General features: G+C 26.1%; 1 protein-coding gene across 1 annotated transcript; it reads right to left on the reverse strand.

Moving 5' to 3' along the window:
• Positions 1 to 558: 558 nt before the first annotated feature.
• LOC145841151 (5'-deoxynucleotidase HDDC2-like) lies at positions 559 to 1,673 on the reverse strand. The gene is made up of 2 exons (XM_082948522.1): positions 1,373 to 1,673; positions 559 to 823 (listed from the first exon to the last, which is right to left on the reverse strand). The coding sequence occupies exons 1-2, from the start codon at positions 1,666 to 1,668 to the stop codon at positions 559 to 561; spliced, it is 561 nt and encodes a 186-aa protein (XP_082804648.1). The 5' UTR covers positions 1,669 to 1,673.
• Positions 1,674 to 17,913: the final 16,240 nt, after the last annotated feature.

The raw sequence follows: 17,913 nt of genomic DNA on the forward strand, positions 1-17,913 counted from the left end.
ACTATTCATTATAAACATTTAATACTTCTTAAAATAAAAATATCACATTAATTTTAAGCAATATGTTAAACAATCCTCTGTCAATGTCTAATGTTACTTGGTGTAAAAAATTAAAAATTTATGAAAAAAATGCCTTTTCAATAATTAAGTGACAATAATGCATTAAATAATAAAAAAATAGTCAAAAAATTATATTTTCAATTAAAGCACTTTAAATAGTTTTACATTGTAAGTTAAACGATTATTAAAAACTTTTAAAATTAAACAACTTTTAAACATTTGAATTATTAAAAGCTTTAAAAATACTTTCATAAATAAAAACATTTCAAAAAAAAAAGTTAACATATAATTTGTTAATCAAAAAGTTTTATTTAAAGGGTTAAAAAAAATTAAAGCAGCTAAAAACCAGACTAGATAAACTTGCTAAAGAATGTAGTTCATTACTAAGTTGAAAGTTTCTAATTATACCTAACACAACAAAAAATAAACTTGTTCACAATGTGGAGATTGCAACAACAGACATTATCTAAAATTCACAGTAATATGATTCAATTCCAACTAAGATTCAATTTTCTCCATTCTCTCCCTTTCAAGCTCTTGCACCATCTCCTTGACAACGTCAGTCTTGAACTTGCCCCTGACCCCGTCAAAAAATTCCTGCAACTTCCCCGCGCCCATCCCCTCTTCCTCATACTCCTTCGCCTGTAAGATCATCTCGAACCTGTCGATGTCTTTCACTAATATCGCTTCATCTGAAGATTGATCTTCGTACTCGTGAAAGAGAGTGAGGATCTCGTTTCTGATGTTATCATCAGATATCAGTCTGTTTGTTGAATTTTGTGGTTTTTTTTTTTGCTAGTATAAACATTTGAGAAAAGGCTGTTTGCTGTGGTGAGTATAACATTCTTTTAAGAAAAAATAAACTGTTAGAGTTTACAAAAGCTTGTCAAGTTTTGTTTATATAACAAATTATGTTGTCATGTAAGCTGACTATTGTTTAGTTAAAATAAAAAAACAAAGATCTTTATGCTTTAATTTTTATCACAAACTTGCACAAATCAATCTTGGCATCCAATATAATAAAAAATATATTCAACATAGTTTTCTATTTATACTTAAACTTTAACCTAACTTTTTAATGTTTTTTTTTTTATTAACATTCTAACACTAACCTGTGCAGATCATTAATGGCTTCTTAAAAAAACACATTTTCAAGAGTTTCCAATAAACATATAACATGTTTTAATTTATTTATATGCTTAAGTGCATCTTATATTTATTCATTGTAAATTTATACATATCACCAAAATTATATAACCATTTTTTAATTAAAAAACAGTTATTGCTAATGCTATATAATTTTACAACCAACTTGCACAGGTCATTCATGGCATCTTGCTCCATTTTCTTCTTCACATCCTTTGGAACATTGTCACAAGGAGCAATGTCACCAACCACACACTCCGCCATGTCGTGCACGAGACACATCTTCACACACTTGTCCCTGTCCACGTTTTGAGGGAGTCTTGTCACCATGGCAATGACAGACATGCGGTACATGTGGCCACTGACCGCTTCAGGGTCGGGGACTTCCCTCACCACCCATCCTGTTCTCCTAACCCGTTTCAATTTTCCAACTTCAGTGAGAAATTTCAACAAGCCCTCCATAATTAAATGAAATGTTGTCTGAAATAAAAGAACAATTTATTTATTCTGAATAGAGTGCAACTTTAAGTGTAAACAAGTTATACTTAAAAAAAAATCTTTTAATTAGATTATAACTACTTATTTTGTATGCGAAAAAATATATTTTGGAGACTTAGAAGCATTAACTTAGCTTGTTTTAAAGCACAATATGTAAAAAGTAATGCGGATGTAAAGGGGATATTAAAATATTTGTTGAAATATTTACTTCAACATCATGTTAAAGAAAGTACTATCTAAGATAAAAAATAAATGCTTAGATAACATAGTACTTAATAAATCAAAAAACCTATATAACTAAAGCAACAAGTAAATTTAAGTATATACTTAAAAAAATATAGATTATTAAAAATTAAAACATATTGTAGGGAACAATATGTTCTTTATGAGAGGTGCAAATTGGAACTGTCAAAATAGACTATTTCACTGAAAATTTATCTTCTCCTGCGTTTTTTTAAGATAACTACCTCAAAATTTTAGGAAGTATTACTTGATATATTCAGAAAATTCTGTCAGAAAGAATTTCAAAAAAATTAAAAATAAACAAAAAAATCAGTTTTTTTTTGGTTTTTTTGTTATAAAATTTTTAATATTTATAAATTTTGTTCTAACAGAATTTTCTAAATATTGTAAGGAACATTTGCTTGAAATTTGCGGCAGTTAACACAAATAACGTAAGAGGAGATAAAATTTTAGTGATTTCTAGTTATTTACATTTTTAGTTTGCATCTCCCATAAGGATCCTATTGTATCCTCCGACTTTGACCCCCTATATCTTAAAAATAATTTTGAATATTTTAAATCTGTAAAAAGCATCTTGTAGCTTAGTAAACACTTAATAAAATATAATCAAATTTCATACAAAATGTTTTACCACCCCTTATACCCTTAAGAGATGTGTAAGTAGTATAATAACATGGAAAACTTCTTTAAAGCTATTATCTTCTGTAAAGCCTTTTTAAATGTTTTAAAAAATAAAAAAATTGATGATGACAAAAAATTATCAATATGATAGATTTTTCATGTCAAACTCAAACTTTACTACTAACATGTAATTTTTAATTTGTTTAATGTTTTTTGGTGATTTTTTTTTCAAAATTCCTCAAATTCAAGATTTTTTCATATTTTTTAGCTAAATTGTCTAATTCTAGGTTAATACAGGATTTCAGATTTTGTGGCAACCCTAGGTTTTTAATTTTAAATATAAATAGAACAGTTAAAAGTAAAACTAACTTTAATTTAAGTACAAACTGATCAAACATTTCCAATAAAGTAGAAGACTTATTTCAATCAAGAAATAGAAGTACACATGATTTTTTCTACCACAACAAAAAACATTATATGAGTAGTTGTATTTTATTTTCATCACAAAAACATTAGTATTTTTAAGATTTTTATTAGAAATCATATAATTATAAATAAATAGTCTGCACCTTTGGTTAACATTATCTACAAGTATGTATAATGTCTCTATGAATCAAAAAGATACCCTCAGTGACCTAAACTGTAATGAGTCATCTTGAATTTTTTTCATCTTTTAATAAAAATTAAACCTTTGAAAATTGATAAAATCAAGTTTGTTATCAAAATTGGTCATAAAATAACAAAATATTGAAACAATATCTCATTAAAAATCTAGAAAAATATATATCCTGAGATAAATAAAGCTAAATCTACTTAAAGTTTTTCATAATAACAAAAATATCAAGAATCATCTCAAGTTTAAAGAAAATTCAAAATATCCTGAGTTATCCTGTGCTTTTCAATCCTGAGATCAATTAATCCTGATATTTTTAAAAACTTATCTTGATCAAAAAAAATCTTGAATATCTTAAGTAAGTGGTAGCCTGTTTATAAATAAATCTGTGATTGATAAAAAAAAAATTATTGTGAAAGATTTTTCATATCTAATTAAAATCTTATAACTTAACATGTAAAAATTGTAAATTAGTCCAGGTTTTTTAGTTAGTTAGTTATTTTCATTTAAAATTTTAATTTTTTTCTGTTTCTATTTTTGCATAAATTGTAAAATATTCCAGGTTTAATGGCAACCCTGTTATATGCTTTCCATGCCAGTTTTAATCTAACCATTTCATCTTTCTAGTATTTTTTGTCATTGGGAAATAGGGTGGCAACTGTTTTTTTATAAGCTCTCTCTATGTTTTCTGACACTCTTATCAGATTTTAAAAGTACTAGTTTTCTTGTTTCTTTTGAGAAGAATCTTAAACTAAAGGATAAAAATAGTTTTTTAAATACGAAAAATACTGTAATGCTACTTTAAAGGTGTATTATAACAAAGAGGGTTGCCACTTTTTTTTTTTTTTTTTTTTTCTAGGTTTTCAAAATTTTCTCCAGGTTTTAAAAATAACAAATTTTTTGGGTCTATTTTTTGTTTAAAGTTTAGTTTAAGGTAAAAAATTTGACTTAAATAGGATAAAAAGATTAAAAGTAGGTTGTTAAGTTACTTTGAATTTCTCTTTGAATAAAAAAAATTTGACAATGACCAAAAAATATTATCTATATGAGAAATTATTTGTATCATATTGAAAACTTTTCTACTTGGCATGTAAAAATTGTTTAAAAATAATATTCCTGCTTAATATAATCAAAAGTAATTGGTAATATGACTTTTTCTCAAAATTCCAGATTTTTTCAAAATTTCTCAAATTCCAGGATTTTGTGCCTAAACTTTCAAATTCAAGGTTTTTCCAGGTAAAGTGGCAACCCTTAACAAAGAAAATTTTAGATAGTATTTTTGGGGTATTTATTATCTCATCTAAAATTAATTATTTTGTATCTAAAATTGTTCAAAACTTCAAGTTTTATTATAATAATTATACTTAAAAATTCAAAATATTTTCTGATAGTTTTCTTAAAAACTTTCAAATTCCAAATTAAATGACCAACCTATCTACACAACCACACCAAACTTCTTATAAAGTACTTCTTAAATAGTTGAAAATCTTTTAGTTTTAATTTTACATCAAAAAATTAATAAATAATTATCATACAGTACAATTATATTTTAAAAAAAATATTTTATAAATATCCACATTTGTATAATTAACCGCTCAATATTTTAAGATTATAATTGAAGTTTAAAAAAATTATTGTTAAAAGTTTTTTTCTAAATTATTTTAGAAGCTTCTATCTGTTTAATTCTATAAATTTGAACTCATTTTTACAATAATTACTTAAAACTTCATTAAGCAGTAAAAAGTCAATGGTAGTTTAAATGAAAATCTTAAAAGAATAATCAATTTGTAAAAAACAAAAGTTTTACCCTTTATGCTTCTAATAAATAGTTTTCACTGTACGTTATACATAAGTAATTAATGTTAGATTTGAGTGATCAAATATAATAGAACTAAAATAAAATAATATAACTGTTTTAACAATGTCAAGCATGTAAAACAGTTTACTGGGGTTACCACTCTTTTAGCCAAAAAAAAAACATGATTGACCAAATACTAGCTAAAGTGATAATTATATATGCCAGGGGTCTGCAAACTGCAGCCCGCAGGCCACATTATAATTTTTATTAAACTAGTTTAATATATTAATATTCTTAAAACACAAAAATTAAACTTTTCTGTTATCTTTAAAGAATAATCTATCGCCTAATTTTTTTTGTTCAAAAAAATTGTTATTAAGTATGTTTTTAAAAGGACATATAAAAGGTTCCTTTTTGACCTGCCGACCCCTGATATATGCTATCATGAGTTTATCAAAAATATTCTAACTAATTTGTGCATATAGCACAATTATAAAAAAGACATTGTGCACATAAGAAATGTTTGAGAGTTTAAACCATACTTCAATACATACATAATAGGTTGGTTCTACTTTATGAATATTAGCAAAGTAACTTAAACTTGAAAAAGTTGTTTTTTAATAACAAAAAGGTTTAAACAAGCTTTTTAATAAAAAAAAAGTTTAAACTAGCTTTTTAATGTGCACAAAAATTTTTACAGTAATCTACTATTGTTTCCATTATTCACAGAGCACACTACCTAAGATTCCAAAAAGCACTGCTTTCATTTTAAATTTGTGCTTCTTTTTTAAAACAGTAAAAGCAATATAGTGAATATATGCTTCCACACTAAATAATTACATAAGGTTTCAAACTTTTAAAATATATTTGCTATAGTAAGTAAAAGCAGAAAATTTTAATCAACTGCTAGTTTAAACAAACACTGTAAATTAAAGAAAGCAAAATAATGAAACTTTGTTTAAAAAACTGGTGTGCTAAAATTAAAGGATGTGTATAAATTGCAAATTTGTAAGTTGATGCGTAATTTGTATAACAGGGTTTGATGTAGAACACAATAGATTTACACTTGCTAGCTCTGTTCACCCACACAATACAAAATTTTTAAAGAAAATTAATTTTATAACTGAAATACCTAGAACAAGACTTGGCTTAAACTGCTTTAGGTATTTGGGTCCCAAGTTTTGGTCTAGTGTCCCTGAAACTTTTAAAAACTTAAAAAAAGATCCTTTTATATTTAGATATAAAAACTTTTTGTTGAATAACTACATGGAGTAGATCTAGAGTGCTTCTACATGTATGTTTTGTTTGTGTTGAAATTTGATTCATGTTATTTGGGACCAGATTGTGATGTGTGGGTCTTTATTTTATGAATGTCCTGGTAATGAAAGAGTGATTGTTATAAATTATTAGAATAAATTATGTTTATTGCTAAGTTGTTTTGCTTGTTTTAATTTTGTTATTGTGTTAGATTTAAGATAATTCATTTTTTATTTATTTTTTTATTAGAAATTAGAGGTAAAAGTATTAATTTAATACAAAATTTTTATTTATTTTTTAATTATTTATTTTAAAAGTTTTAGTTTTATTAATTTTTGTTATCTATTTAATATTTATTTTACTTTTTTTTTCACTAATTTTATTTGTTTATTACTTTTTTTTTTTTTTTTTTTGATTTTTGTAGAAAGTTAATACTAACAAATTTTTAAAACTCTTATTATTTATTGACTTTATTGTTGATATATATATATATGTATGTTTTTTTTTTCACTACAAGTAGTATCTTTTTTTCCTACTAACAGTATTTCTTTATTCTAGTTAGTTTTTTTATTTTTTAGAACTAGATACTTAAAATTAGATATTGGTTTATTTACAACAGCTGATTGTGAGCTCACACTGGTGGCAGTGATCACATGATTGGATTGTTGGTGTGTTTTTGTTGTAGGTTCAGCAAATACTTACTTGGGGATTTGAGCTTCATGATTTTCCCACACTTAGTGGTTTTTAGTGTAGAGATTTTAACCTTATGAGTGTTTGCCAAATGACGTGTCACCAGAGGTTTTTTCAAAAAAGGGATAAGATTATTTTTTATTTCAGTTAGCTAAAGTTTTTTTTTTATTACATAGACATTTTTAGTTTTATTTTTAATTAATAAGTTTTTTTTTCTTAGTAAAATTTAAAAATAGGGCAGGTGGAATAACATGTGATGAGCTCAAACTCACTTGCTTGACCTTCAGAAAACGTTTATCATTGCAGAGGGGAGAGTGAGTATTTTCAGATGTTTTTCTACCTTAAAAAAAACATAATCGATAGTGAAAAAATTAAACTTTTTTAGACTGAATCAACAAAAACATTCAAAATCTAAAAAACATCTAGATTTTTCTTAATATTAAAAGGCTAACCGAATACAAATTTAAAAAATAACCTGAGTGTGTCAAATACAAACTTTTTACAAGCTAAGAAGGAAGTTCAAACTTGTACTAAAATAGGGAAATGTACAGAAAGAACAAAGACTTTCAAACAGAGCAATTCGACTGGATTGAACTAATTTAAGTTTATGCTAAAAAAAAAACTTTGTTGATAAATGATGTAAGAAATAATTCAATACTTGTTTTGTATATTTGTCAGCCATGGCAGTTTAATCTCACAACATTAAACTCATTAACAAGTTTTCAAAAGCATCACATGGACCCCATGCCATCAGGCCTTGCTTATAAAGTTTTTTAAAATATACTTTTTGTACCTTACATATTCTCAAGATTGAAAACAGCATAAATTTATTTGTTCAGTATTTGTAAAATTGATTTGCTTTTTAAAATGTATACCAAAAAATCAAACTACCCTAAAAACTCAAGTATTAAGAATTCAGAATCGTCCAATAAGCCAAGTCATTGATTTAAAAGAAAAATTCTCTAGTATTTCAACTAGTAATTGGCTGATATATCAGAATGAGCTATTACTTAAGTTGTTCATAAATTTTATCTTAATCTTTTATAGGATAACTTCGTTTTTTAAGATTTTGAATTATTCAAAACAAATGAAAAAAAATTAATAGTATACTTTGAATTACAGCCTAGGTTACAAGAGCTCCAAAGATTTTTCACATAAAAAGTTTTGAAAACTGGATAAATTTTTGTTTGATTTAAAATAAAATTCTATGTTTAAGTAATCGCTTTATTTCATTAAAATCTAGCAACTGCGATAACAGCTAATTAGTTGTTATACTACTATTTTTTCTAAAAGATACATGGCATAACAAAAAATTAGGACAATTTAATTTAAAAAAACAGTTTAAGTATCACATCTCAAATATATTATTAGCTTAATTCTATATCTATACTGTAATACACGATGTACCAGAGTTGCTTTTGTCAATATATTTTTAATAGCATAGTATAAAGTTTTCTATCTGAACAAACTATTGTTTATTAACTACTAAATGTTGAAAACTCTATTTCTAGCAAGTCAATTTTACTTAACAGTTACAAGGTTCATATAAAAAAAACACAAAATTACTCTAGTACCATAAATTACGATAAAAAACGTTTATTCAATGTTGAAAACTCTTCATTCTTAAAATTTTCGAAACCCTGCCCTGCCCTATACTTGCCGGAAACAAAATAAACTAATTGTAGCTGTTAAACCAGTTGTGTTGTTTTTTGTATAAATAGCTTATTGGAAAATTTAAAGCTCAATCTCTTTTTTTTAGTTAAGAAAAGTAAAACTTTCAGAATTATTTTTGCTTTTTCTTTGGAATTTTAATTTAGTTGGGTTTTAATCTAAAAGAAAAAAAAGTGAAAAAGTATAAGTTAGATCAACTTTAAAAAACTATTAGTTTAAATTAGACATATCGATTAATAAGAAACATGAATAAGCCTAAGTTGTTTTACGTCAAAACTCAGTTTAAAAGAGCTTATTTATTAAGTTTTATGTTTTATATGATGTTAAAAATTCGTAATTTTTCGAAGAATAATGAATTTCAGTATAAAAAAAAAGTATGATGCTAATTTCCAAGTGTAATGGATCAAAAGTTGTTATAAAATTAAGTAACTTTTATTTAACAAAAAATAGCCAACATCAGCCATTCGGGCGTTTTACAGTGAGACGTCTATATGTTAAAGTGTCTAAGTTTGAGAAACCCTGCTTACAAAGTTTCTGCATTTGAGTTTAAAAAATATGGTAGTAGATAAAAACTTGATAAACTTAAATAAAACTTAATAAACTTAACAATAAACTTAAATTAAAAGTAAATAAAAACTTAATAAACTTAAATAAAACTTAATAACTAAAAAAGGATAAAGATTGCTAATAAAGTATTTTAAAATAATTGTAGTTTTTTTAAAGAAGATTTTATATTTGTATGTAACACTTGTCTAAAGTGTTTGACTGTGTAAGTGTTAATGTTGTTACAAAAACTTGAAATAAACTCCAGTGAAGTTGAACTAATTTTTAATAAGTCAAAAATATTTTTAATGATTTATATACATTTCTTTTCAAGTTGTTTTAAATTTTTCTTCTGATATCTATGAAAAAGAATTGCATGTTGTAAGCACGAAACTTTCATTTGAACTTATATAGTTTCATTAGTTAAGGATAAACAAAAAAATCAAACTTTTAAGAAAAGTTTTCACTGAGTAAATATTTTTTTTAAATAAATTTTACATATAAAAAAGAAGTGAATATGTTTTGGATTATTTTAAAGTAAGTTTTATGCAACTGTTCAACTAAACTAGAAGTTACTTATTCAAGAGTTGTATTCGTTCTAGTAATTTCTAAAACTTTAATTGAGACTACTTCTTAACACATAACAATGATAAAATTCACAATATACATTTTTTTGAGTTAAACTTTTTAAAAGTATCATTTGTCAAATTACTGCAAAAAATTTAAAATGCTTTGAAATAAAGATTTGAATTAATGTTAAATGCAATCTAAAATTTAAAAAAAATTATGTAGGTCAGAATTTCTCGAACTTTTTTCATATGACCCCTTTTGAAGAAATTAAATAAACTATAGCCCTTTTTAATAATGTTACTAAAAAAAACATTTGAAAAACCGAAGACCTGTATTTTATTTGCTCTTTATTAGCAACTCCAGACTCTCTAGTGTAAATTTCAAATTATGACCTCATGGCTCCCCTTTGGCCTCTTTGCTGCTCTTGGTCCCCTGAACATCTGTCATAGACCACTTTAGCAAACCCTGGTATAGATTCTGATCTTTTCAATTTAATTGAAATTATTTTTCACTTTTATATTGGTGCAACATCATCTTTGTTAATTACCAGTTAAAGGTGTGAAAAGAGTGCTTTTTGTAAACTAATTAAAAAATCTAATATCAATGTATGCATTTAAATATTTTTCTGACTGGATTTCTATTTAGGTATTTACTAATTTTAAAAATTAGAAACTGAACTAATGGTATTATATTTACTTCTTCTTTTACACTCATTTTAAATTATATTTGTTGATTTCTTAAAATAACAAAACAAAATGAAAATCTTTTTATAAAAAAGGAGTACAACTTGAAAAATAACACCTTTAAAACACCTGTTAACAATATAAAGTTCATAGCTGTATGTAAATTTCAGAAACCAAACTTAGTTCAAAATTAATGATAAATAAAAAAGAAAGTCCTACTTTTCAAGTTTTATAGTTTTAATAAATTAAAGCTATAGTATATGTAACAGAAAAAAAAAATGCCAGGGTTGCAACAGGAAAAATGTCAGTAAAATCAGGAAAGTCAGAAAAAAAAAGACAATATTCAAGAAATGCCAGGAAAGTTAGGAAATTTGATACTAACATTCTTTTTTAAGAAAGTTTATCATTACCAAAAATGCATTTTTCTAGTGTTGTATTCTAAAAAAACATTGCTTTTGCAGTTGATTAAAATCCAGGGGCTAATTAAAGACTTTTATGATCTCACGTAGGTATTTACTATGTGGTAGATAGTTGATTTTTTTTTTGCTTTTAGGTGTTTAAGTAGAATTACTTGTACAGAAAACTAATGTTTTATTAGTCATTTGTAGGGTTTTCAAACTTAGAATTATCATTGGTGTTTTTCTTTTTAAATCAGTTTATATTACTTGGATAAGTCTTTTATTTTTAATTATTTCAGGGTAAAACAAAATATTTTAAGAATTCTTGGCTTTCTAAAAAAATTATGAATGGCTCATTAAAGATGATGATGTAAAGAATTTTAATGCATCTAATGTTCACTAGGATAGAACTATCAATACAGCAACCTTTGAGTATTCAGCTATAAATAAAAATACAATTGTCAAATACCACAAAAACACCATGTGCAAGATTTTAGACGTTTTAAGAAAAGTTTCATCTTAGTGAAATTTTATTTTTTGATAATTTATTTAGAAAATTTCTTCATGTGGCAATTATCACAAAAACATATTGTGCACAATTTAAAACAATTTAAAAAAACATGTATGGTGGTATTTCTTGATTTTTTGAACAACAAAACTGGAAATTCAACATAACTTACAAAAAGTGATAAAAAAGTCAGCAGAGTTGAAATAAAAAATCAAGGAAATTCAAGAAATTGTTCTCAGCTCTATCTGTGGCAACCCTGCAATGTCTTATTAAAAGCTTATATATTTTAAGAGTAATACTAAATTTTTGGTTATAATAAATAAGACTTCTCCACACTTTTTATAATGATATGTTTATTTAAATATAAATTTTTGTTTAAGTAATTACCTGTAATTTTTAGATTCTACAAAAACGTAACCGTGTTATTTCAAATATATGACCACGAAACTACTATAGTGAAATATTAAAATTTTTTTGTACCTCGCGTTTAAGTAAATTAAAAGTTGCGTCTCTTTTAACAATGTTTTGTTACAAACAGGGTTAAAATCATCAAAAATACTCTATTAATTATATTAATTAAGTGATATTTAAAATTAAAACTAACATAATTTTATTAGCTAAATATATCACGATAATCATACTAGAATATGTGGAAATTTGAGTTGTAATGAAATGCATCTTTCATACGCTATTCAATTGTTTAATTTTAAACGTTGAGTTTTAAAAAACTAGCTGAATCAATGAAGCGTTTAGATACAAATGTATTTGCAGTAAAAATATAAAAAATAGTGTGAATTTTAATTAAAGTATGTAGATTTTGTAAAGAGATTTGGCTATAAGTTATTATGAGACATTTTTTATGAATGCATATTATTTATTTTTGTATGTCTATTATTTAAGTATTATGAGTTTTTGTTTAACATTTTTAAATTGTTTTAGAGTTATTTTAGCATTTTATAATTTATATGTAAAGTTATAAACTATTTTTTACTTCTAGTTTACTTTTAAATAGGTTTGTTTATTCCAGGTTAGTTTTAAAAGTAATTTTTGAAATTGTGTTGTTATAGAAGTGCAGCGGTTCTTAAATATTTTTTAATTTTCTACCCCTTTTTGGAAGATAATTACCATTTTTACCCTTTTTACTATTTAATAAGATAGTTACAATTTACAAAATAATTTTTAATTTTGAGGTAAATTTAGATTTTTTTGAACTTTAAGCTTATTAAATATACAAAATCATAAAAATAAAGAATTAATTAAACTTTAAAAAACTACAGTTAAACACTAAATAATAAACTAGAAATGCAATTAGTATACATTAATTTACAAAACATGCAATAAAGAAAGTTTAGCCCCTAAAATAAGGGAATTTACCTGCAGTGGTAAGTTTACCCAAGTTTAAGAATCTCTGTAATAGTGTTTTGAGGTTCTTTTATACAATAGATTCACTACTGAAACTATCTTATCTAATTTGTAGAAAGTAGTCCTAAATAAAATCTAGTATATATGGTAGTAATTAATAAGGTATGATTTAGTTATGATTAGAAAAACCAAAAAATTAAGAGTACCAACATCCATACTTTAGATATGTAGTCAATTGTTTTTGAATTAAAAGTTTCAAAACACAATGACTTCTTTATTTTATGTTCTTAAATAGTATTATCAATTTTATTTTTATAAAGTATATAGGTAAGTAAAGGATATAGCAAAAATAAATTATGTTTTTTTTTAGTCTGGGTTTATTTAGTTGGTGCTAGAGCCCATAAAAAAAAGAGAAAAATTAGTTATTTTTAGTCTCGAAAAAATCTCATTATAAAACATACATTTTTTTAATTAAAAAAAAAAGATTCTAGTAAATTAATTTTATGCCAAAATGTCTTTCTTGTTTAAATAAACTTAATATTTTTAGGGATATAAGCTATTTTTTTCAACTTTGGTCTTTTGTTACGATCTTTCTGCTTAGTCAATAAAAAAGGTTTTATTTATGTTGCTTAGTTCTCGCTATATATTTTTTAAAGATAAATCAAGTATTTAATTTATTTTAAAAAGTAAAATAAAAATATTAAGTAAATTAATTTATATTTTCTATTTTTTTCACTGAGCAGGAAGACCATAATTTAAGACCAAAATTAAAAAAATAACGGAAATGGCTTATATCCCATAAAATATTAGTTTTATATAAAAAAAGAAAGAACCTGAAGAACAAAGCTTATGCATTGAAGAATATAAAAAAAGTAATACTTAAAAAATACGTGCACTTTTTGAGATTTATTCTGAGGACTAAAAAAAATCAAAAATGTTCCACTTCTTTTATGGGCTTCTGCACCAGTCCAACAAACCTTAATTCAAAAAAAAAAGAATTATCTTGTGTCCTAAAGCAATTAGAATAAAGAAGTTGTTTAAGAACAGAAAACTTTTATTCTGATTTTTTTTAGTCAAGAACAATGAATAAAATTTGCTTTTATTTAAAATGGTTTTCATAAATTAAAAGAAGCTTAAATTCCTATTGCAAGGAAAGTTTTTATTATACTTAACATTTTTTGAAACAAATTTCTGAAACTGTTTGTTTAACTATGATCATAAAAGTAGTTACATTTCAGCTTGTTTTACAGTTAGTTTTAGGGAAAGTGCTTAACTGAATTAGAAGTGACTGACCAGGAGTTTTGTTTCACCCTTTTATTTAAAAAACCATAATAAAGACTAATTTCATAAAACAGCATGAAGATAAAATTTACATTTCAACTAGTTAAAACTATAAGTTGTCAATTAATAAGTTAAATAGACATTTCAATTACTAATATTTTAAAGTTTAACATTTTAAAAATTATTTGAGGTAGTACAAAGCATAGTTGCTTAAATATGATGTTGCATGTTAGTTTATAAAGTTATTGTGCTTCGTTTGAATTTTTTTCAATATAGCAATCTTGACACAAACTTTTTTTTTCAATTTTCAGAATTAACCTAGTAACATAATGGACGATTATGATATGCATGAGCATGAAGAAAATCAAAGAAATCGGGGAAGAAGGCTTGTGAGAAGGGACGGTCATCAAAATCTAGTAGGGAACAATTATCTGGTCGATATGGATCGCCGCAATGAAAGACGATCTCCAAGCAACCCTAGAAGATCACCAAGCAGGTCAACAGTTGGAAGCCTTCAATTACTAGGCAACCCTAGACGGTCTCCAAGCCAATCACCAGGCAGACGCTCACAATCTCCAGAACACCGTCGACATCTTTTGCAGCAACCACGCTTGGAAAACCAACCGCCACCTCTTGACCATCCTCAACAAGCTCCAGAGGACCAGAATGTTTTACAACAACAACTTATCCTTCGTCCACGTCGTCGTCGCCAAAGGAATCGAAGGAATCGCCAATTTGCAAGGCACAACCAGTTGCAAGGCCTGACATCCGAACGAATTGAAAGGTTTCAGCATTTCGACGCGGACGAGTCCATGGTTGGTGCCTTAAGGGCTAGGATACTTGCAAGGCACAACCAGTTGCAAGGCCTGACATCCGAACGAATTGAAAGGTTTCAGCATTTCGACGCGAACGAGTCCATGGTTGGTGCCTTAAGGGCTAGGATACTTGCAAGGCACAACCAGTTGCAAGGCCTGACATCCGAACGAATTGAAAGGTTTCAGCATTTCGACGCGGACGAGTCCATGGTTGGTGCCTTAAGGGCTAGGATACTTGCAAGGCACAACCAGTTGCAAGGCCTGACATCCGAACGAATTGAAAGGTTTCAGCATTTCGACGCGGACCAGTCCATGGTTGGTGCCTTAAGGGCTAGGATACTTGCAAGGCACGACCAGTTGCAAGGCCTGACATCCGAACGAATTGAAAGGTTTCAGCATTTCGACGCGGACGAGTCCATGGTTGGTGCCTTAAGGGCTAGGATACTTGCAAGGCACGACCAGTTGCAAGGCCTGACATCCGAACGAATTGAAAGGTTTCAGCATTTCGACGCGGACGAGTCCATGGTTGGTGCCAAATGTGTTGTTTGCCTCAGCAAAACTGAGATCGGTACTCGAATGGTTCGTTTGGACTGTCACGTTGACCATTATTTGTGCAAGGATTGCGCAGATGGGTGGTTTGAGGGCCACAACACTTGCCCTCTTTGCAGGCATAAGTTTGAATAAAACGGTGTTTTTACCTTATCGTTTGTTGAACAATAAAATATTATTTTAGTTTATTTTTTTGGATTTTTATAAATATACTAACAAATATAATTTGAAAAAAACCTTTTATTTTATTAATTTCCTGTTTTCAAGTATGATTAAGTAAGTTGTTTTGTAGAATTGTTTACTTTTTAGAATCACATTTAAGACCAAGAACGAAATACGTTACAAATATATATGTTATAAATGTTTCTATAAACTTTTCAAGGTTTCTCAAACTAATTTCAAAAAACAACCCCTCTTCCGAGAAGTTTAAAAAACAATAGTATCCTATTCAGGTATAGGTAGACAAGTCTTAAAAATAAATTAAAGTATATAATCTTTAGTCAAATATCGCACAGACCTTTCTTTTTCTTTACAGACTTCAGAATATCTAGTTGCATTAACTTTTTGTAGCCCTCGACTTACTAGAATTACCGAAATAAATACAACTCACTTTGTGAGTCCCTGATCTAAACTTAGCATAAAAATAGCGGTGAAAAAATACAAACTTATTCAGTTGAAAAGAAATAACAATTATTTATTTAAAATATAAAAGTTTAGTTTTAATATTCAAAGAAACTTAAGTTAAAAAATTTTTTGATATAGTTTTTTTTACTGTTGCTGGTTACATGAAAATTCAAATTCGGACAATTCAAGTTTCGACAAATCAAACTCGTACAAAAAATTCAAGAAACCATATCTTTAAAAGATACAAAAGTTTGAAAAAGTACGATATAGCTTTGTCGGCCAAAAATACAACCTACAACACATTCTTTCTTATTTACAAAACTTTAAATGTGTTTTTAGATATCAAAAAAATTACTTAAAGATATAACTTTTTAAACATTATTTTAGACGTTATTAAAATGTTATTTAAACTTAAAAAAACAGTTTGTACATATCATTAAGACCTACATATTTTTTTTCATACATATATTTCAATTTCTGAGTTGCAACCTTTAAAAAAATTCAAGAAATTGAATTGTCGCGCACCCAATGTTGTTACCGTCAACCTTTGTGTCTACCAAGTTAAGTTATGCAAAATAAAAACAGTTATAACAATTAACAATCTATAGTTTTAAAATAAACTAACACTATGGTCTTTTCTTATAGTTTTTTTTAATTGATGTGTCAATAAAAACATACTACTTAATCTAACATCATTTTACAGAATAGTATCGTGCATACTTGAGGTTTATTAAAACTGCCTAAAACATCAATTTTCCAGCCTTAAATATAAAATAAACATTATGCACGTTATTGTTATTGGATTTTTAGATAAATAGTTTTGTTTATCGAAGTTTCATCAAAGTGTCATCTCTTGTATTGATAAATAGATAATGTTATAAATAAACTTTATAACTTGCTACACCATATAAAATTGTAACCGAACAAATTTTTAATTATACGACTTCGTAAATATTAAAAGTATAAAAATGCTTTTAACATTATCTTTATGTTTTATAGTTCTACTTTTCTCTTTAAAACAACATCTTTAATTTATTATGTTTTTTTTAACTGATAATTAGTTATTTTTTCATCAAAAACATTCAAATAGCAAATCTTAGAAAACAAAAAAAAAGATTTAAAATAATTAGTGGCAGGAAAATACCAAATTGTACAAAACTACGTTTACGTTTTTGTATTAGTCATTATCTTTCAAAAGTTATATAAATATACTAAACTTTCTTACTTTCTTTCTGTTTTCAGTGGTTGTACACAAGCACAACTTAATAGAACATCTTAAAATCAAGAGCTTTTATAGATTATATAGAAAAGTTTGTGTTAGACTAAAGATTAAGTTACATCATTGTAACTAATAGAAAACATTATAAATCATATATATATTTCAGCTTAGATTTTATAAACATTTTTAATTAATTTTTTTTTACAAAAACCTATTTGAAACCAAAACATATTGTAAGTAGAAGATTTAAAAAATAACCCTATTTATATGTTTTTTTAATATTTTTTATTAACTTAGTTTTATTTTTTGTAAATCCAATTTTTTTAAGTAAACTTTATAAATAATTAAATAAGACTAAAAATAGAAAATAAGCTATTATCTAAAGCATTAAAAACAAATTTTTAAAGCTTTAAACTTTTTGATCAATCTAGTTTCAAAACAAAAAATTGAATATGCACAAAAACAACTATAAAAAGATATCTTTATGTAAAATATAATGTTAGTCAAGTATAAAAACTATTTAACTAGCTACTTGGTATTATCAAAGGTATTTATATCATTTCAGGGTTTTCACCGATTCAAACTTTCCCAAATCTCAAGTCTTCTGTCCTCAGCCCCATAGACCCGCCTCATTTCTATTTGAGACATTTTGGAAATCTTGTTATTGTGGGGAGTCAGTTGGTTACCATGGCAACCGTAACCTCTTGGTTGGTTGTCATTTACATTTCTCCTTGAATTTCTGCACTGGTGATAGTATCTCGGCA

This window comes from Thalia democratica, chromosome 7 (assembly GCF_965202585.1).
Source record: "Thalia democratica chromosome 7, ktThaDemo2.hap1.1, whole genome shotgun sequence".
NCBI lineage: Eukaryota > Metazoa > Chordata > Thaliacea > Salpida > Salpidae > Thalia > Thalia democratica.

Coding starts and splice junctions, on each gene's coding strand:
- LOC145841151 (XM_082948522.1), bottom strand. CDS start 1,668: ATGGAGGGCTTGTTGAAATTTCTCACTGAAGTTGGAAAATTGAAACGG. Junction 824..1,372: donor GCCATGAATGACCTGTGCAA/GTTGGTTGTAAA, acceptor TTCAACAAACAG/ACTGATATCTGATGATAACA.